At 43.7% G+C, this 4,093-nt stretch overlaps 1 protein-coding gene across 1 annotated transcript; it reads left to right on the top strand.

Annotated features, from left to right (window-relative positions):
* The first annotated feature begins 87 nt into the window (after positions 1 to 87).
* LOC123152479 (ER lumen protein-retaining receptor erd-2.2) lies at positions 88 to 3,877 on the top strand. The gene is made up of 6 exons (XM_044572009.1): positions 88 to 479; positions 2,097 to 2,296; positions 2,533 to 2,673; positions 2,757 to 2,837; positions 3,387 to 3,511; positions 3,588 to 3,877. The coding sequence occupies exons 1-6, from the start codon at positions 257 to 259 to the stop codon at positions 3,634 to 3,636; spliced, it is 819 nt and encodes a 272-aa protein (XP_044427944.1). The 5' UTR covers positions 88 to 256; the 3' UTR covers positions 3,637 to 3,877.
* The last annotated feature ends 216 nt before the right edge of the window (positions 3,878 to 4,093 follow it).

The raw sequence follows: 4,093 nt of genomic DNA on the forward strand, positions 1-4,093 counted from the left end.
CTCCCGAGGCGACGACACGAAACGGTTGCAGCTGCACCAAACCCAGCCCGACCCGTCCGGGCCTTTACTCCACCACCACAGTATCAGTACCGCACCCATCCATCCTCCTCTCCTGCAAAACCAAAGGCCAGACCCAGACCCAGACCGCTCACGCCGCACCGCACGCGCTGCACTGGCACCCAACACAAGCCCTTCTCCGATCGTGCTCTCTCGCCGCCGGTAGCAGTCTAGCAGAGCAGCGGGGAGGAGCTCCGAGATGAGGGCGCCGCGGAGGCCGATGGCGGTCGTGCTCAGCTGGGTGCGGAGGCAGCCGCCCAAGGTCAAGGCCTTCCTCGCCGTCGTCGCGGGCATGACCGCGCTCGTCTTCATCCGCTTCATCGTCCACGACCACGACAACCTCTTCGTCGCCGCCGAGGCCGCGCACGCGCTCGGCATCGCCGTGCTCATCTACAAGCTCACCAAGGAGAAGACCTGCGCTGGTTCGCTCTCTTCTCTTCTGTTGCCCCCTCTTTCCCCAAAGCTATCCTCTCGATCCGTCCAGCTAGCTTCACTTCACCGCGGTCTGATCTGATTTTTCCAAAGTTCCTTCCTTTCTGGGTCACCTTTGTGCTGAAAACATATGGATTTTTTTCTTTCCTTTTGGAATCATGAACCTGATTTATCCTCGGACCTAGGTACTTCTGTTCTTTTGTGGGGGTGAGGCATATGAAATTATTAATCCACTGTTTTGCTATGAGGTAACTGTTACTTGGACACTGTCTGCGACTTACGCTGCGTGGTGCATTGCAAGGAAGTGGAATATTACTACTCCGTACATGCTGATTTGGGGAACGCTGAAATTCTTGTGTGGTCATTTCGCTGAATGTGTGCAAAGTGAGCAAAAAGCATGTGCCTGTTCCATCCAACTGCCCTGCCCCGTTCGCGTGTCTGTAGCTGCATCTGTGTACTTTAGAGGCCCTGCTGCGAAATGCAGGCAATTCATGCTGTATGCTCGTTCTATGAATGTGGTTCCATAAGATTCTAGCAGATTGTTCTGATCAGTATGGTGTATGTGATAGTGCATAAAGTGTTTGTTTGGACCATTTCATCTCTTGGCGCTTCAGTCCAGTCCCTACTGGAACACCTGTCTCTCTCATGGACTTGCTGTTCGTAAGAAACTTTCCTGCTTTATTTGTTGGAATGACTTTGTCCCTAGATGCTATTTTGATGAAAAAAGGGTCCGTGGATGGTACTATTTGCATGAGAAGAAGAACCAACAAACATGTTGTTCATACAACATCAGCATCATTCCATTCTTGTAATTTGTGTTTCTGATCCTTATTAGGAACATATGTGTGCCCCTTTTGTTCTTCGCCTGTTTAAGATGCATGTTTTCTTTGCGGAAAGTGAGCTCCTTTGTTCTTCGTCTGTTTAAGATGCATGTTTTCTTCGTGAAACGAAGCAGCTCAAGCAGAGCTAGAAACGGAAGCCAAAGCAGCAGCATCCTCCTTCTTCTAGACAGTGAGCTAGGAATTTTTAGTTGATCTGCTCTTATGTTTGCTGCTGGGGTTTAGGTAACTGTGGATATTAAGAAACATGAACCACTCCTCTTTTTTTTCTGCATGTCACTAAAGGATTTCGGTTTTTCTTAGTGTGTCTGCTGCTCATGTTGCTGCCTGTCTTAGCTGTTTGAATGTTATGATTAGGTTTCTGTTTCATCACCTGATACAAGATACAAGGAAATTTCTATGCTCAAGCTCTGAAAATTTTGTATACAGCTATGCACATGGATAATTTGTATGGTCACAGAATCTGCCTTCTCACATATCTCTGGTACTTTACATTGTATAGAGGTTGCGTCATTTAATTCGGATCGGAGGGAGTAATAAAGTTTCTTACATAATGGAATCTATGTACCATGCTTTCATTAACAAGAAACTGGGTCTCTACTGATAGTGAAGTGCATACAGATGACTGATCTGCTGTAATAAAACACACTAACTGCCATATCAGTGTGATAAACTTGCTTATTTTTTCTTTGGTGTAGTTTGATCGTGACAATTGCTTTGTAATCTATATACATGCTCTAACTTCCCCTCTTTCTTAAATTCTCGCAGGACTTTCACTCAAGTCTCAGGATTTGACAGCACTGTTCCTGGCCGTTAGGTTGTACTGCAGCTTTGTTATGGAGTATGACATCCATACAATACTGGATTCAGCTACACTAGTAGCTACTCTTTTTGTCATTTACATGATTCGGTTCAGACTGAGGTCAACTTATATGCTGGACAAGGACAATTTTGCATTGTACTACGTGGTAAGAATTCAACATCTATAAACTATAAAACTGTGAGGATTTAGGCCATTAGACATTAGTTGATTAGGGAGTCTTATTTCCTGGTTGTATGTTGTAGGTCCACAAGATGTCAGTATCACTTTTAGAAAGAGTTGTATCCTTGCCCCTTGTGGTAGCTAGTTTTGCATGTTAATCTGTTTATCTTGTGAACTTCCTCTTATTGCCGCCAATACCAACTCACTAGACTTACTGTCCAGGTTGTACCATGTTGTGTGCTGGCATTTATTGCTCATCCTTCGACATCACATATCATGATCAATAGGATCTGCTGGGCCTTCTGTGTTTACTTGGAAGCTGTTTCAGTGCTGCCCCAGTTGCGCTTGATGCAGAATACAAAGGTAACTGTTAAAACATACATAGGCCCTTGGATGCAGAATTGAACGGTCAAATTTATCTAACTTTAAGATATGTTTTTGAGCAGATTGTTGAACCATTCACAGCTCATTATGTGTTTGCATTGGGAGTGGCAAGGTTCCTTAGCTGTGCACACTGGGTCCTTCAGGTTCTTTACTCTATCTTTTTCTTATTTAAAATGTACAATTTTAGTCTCTGTTACGCCAAAGCGCCAATACAAACTGCCTTCTGACGACACATAATGAAATATTCCAAAAGAGTGGTAGAAAGTCCAGATACTTTGGTGAACAAAGCAGAACAGTGAAAACATAGTTTTACTACACACATAAAATAAAATGGTATCTCTCACTGATGTTTACTGTTTACACCATTAAGTAGAAGTTCACGTAATCAAATGTTTTTTATTGAGGTAAATTTTCCATTTGTTGCCATCATGACCACCCATGTTCATGCCTGATTTAACATATCCTAGGAAATCATAATTTTACCTAGTTGCATGTTGGATGGTATCGGTATCTTCTCAGTGTCTGCACACTTGGCTGCATCATTGTTTAAGAAATATGTTACTTTTAATGCATGGAATAATAGCATGCTTATCCATGGGGTTTGAAAATATAGTAGACTATATCCATGTTGCAGAATTCATTCATGACTGTGTGGGTCCATCTAAACCAAGTAATGGTACTCGCCTTTTTAGGTCTTGGATACTCGTGGCAGATTATTGACTGCTCTGGGCTATGGCTTTTGGCCATCGATGGTTCTCCTCTCTGAAATCGTCCAGACGTTCATCCTTGCAGATTTCTGCTACTACTATGTGAAGAGGTACATAATCTTAGCATCTGCTATCACTTTGGCAAACCGTTTAACATGTGTTAACCAGTGAATTGTTGTTGTGCAGTCTTGCTGGTGGACAACTAGTGCTGCGACTTCCTTCTGGGGTGGTGTAAAATCTGCATCATGATGGACAACTCATTTGTTTGGTGCTGTGTCTTACTGTTGAACAGTGGCTCTGCTTCTGGCGCCCAACCTTCGCTCTTCCCATGTGGGATGGATTCAAGAGTCTTGTTTGCCTTTTCTTTTTCAGTTATAAACTGTTTGGTGAAAATTGTACCAGAGACTCTTGGTCGTGAAATGTAGGCTGTTGAGAATACTATCTATAGCTGACTATTTATCCAGACTAGTTTTCAAGTACTTGCCTCCTTACATGCTCAGTCATCCCAGTTTCGGATTGTGGAGGCCATGAGATACTCGCTTTTTGATGGTCATGTTCTCTTTCATTTGTGTTGATCTTGGTGTTGCAGCTCTGAGCATTGGTTCCAGCTGAGCCAACATCTCCAGTTTTTGTATGGGCTGGCGTGGATTCTGCTGAATTCGCAGTGCCGTCAATGAAACTGAAGAGTTGTT

This window comes from Triticum aestivum, chromosome 7A (assembly GCF_018294505.1).
Source record: "Triticum aestivum cultivar Chinese Spring chromosome 7A, IWGSC CS RefSeq v2.1, whole genome shotgun sequence".
Taxonomy (NCBI): Eukaryota; Viridiplantae; Streptophyta; class Magnoliopsida; order Poales; family Poaceae; genus Triticum; species Triticum aestivum.

Bases quoted from the DNA above. Each gene is read 5' to 3' on its own strand.
- LOC123152479 (XM_044572009.1), top strand. From the start codon at position 257: ATGAGGGCGCCGCGGAGGCCGATGGCGGTCGTGCTCAGCTGGGTGCGG. The intron at 2,297-2,532 runs GTAAGAATTCAA...CTTACTGTCCAG, and splicing joins ATTTTGCATTGTACTACGTG to GTTGTACCATGTTGTGTGCT. The intron at 2,838-3,386 runs GTTCTTTACTCT...TCGCCTTTTTAG, and splicing joins GTGCACACTGGGTCCTTCAG to GTCTTGGATACTCGTGGCAG.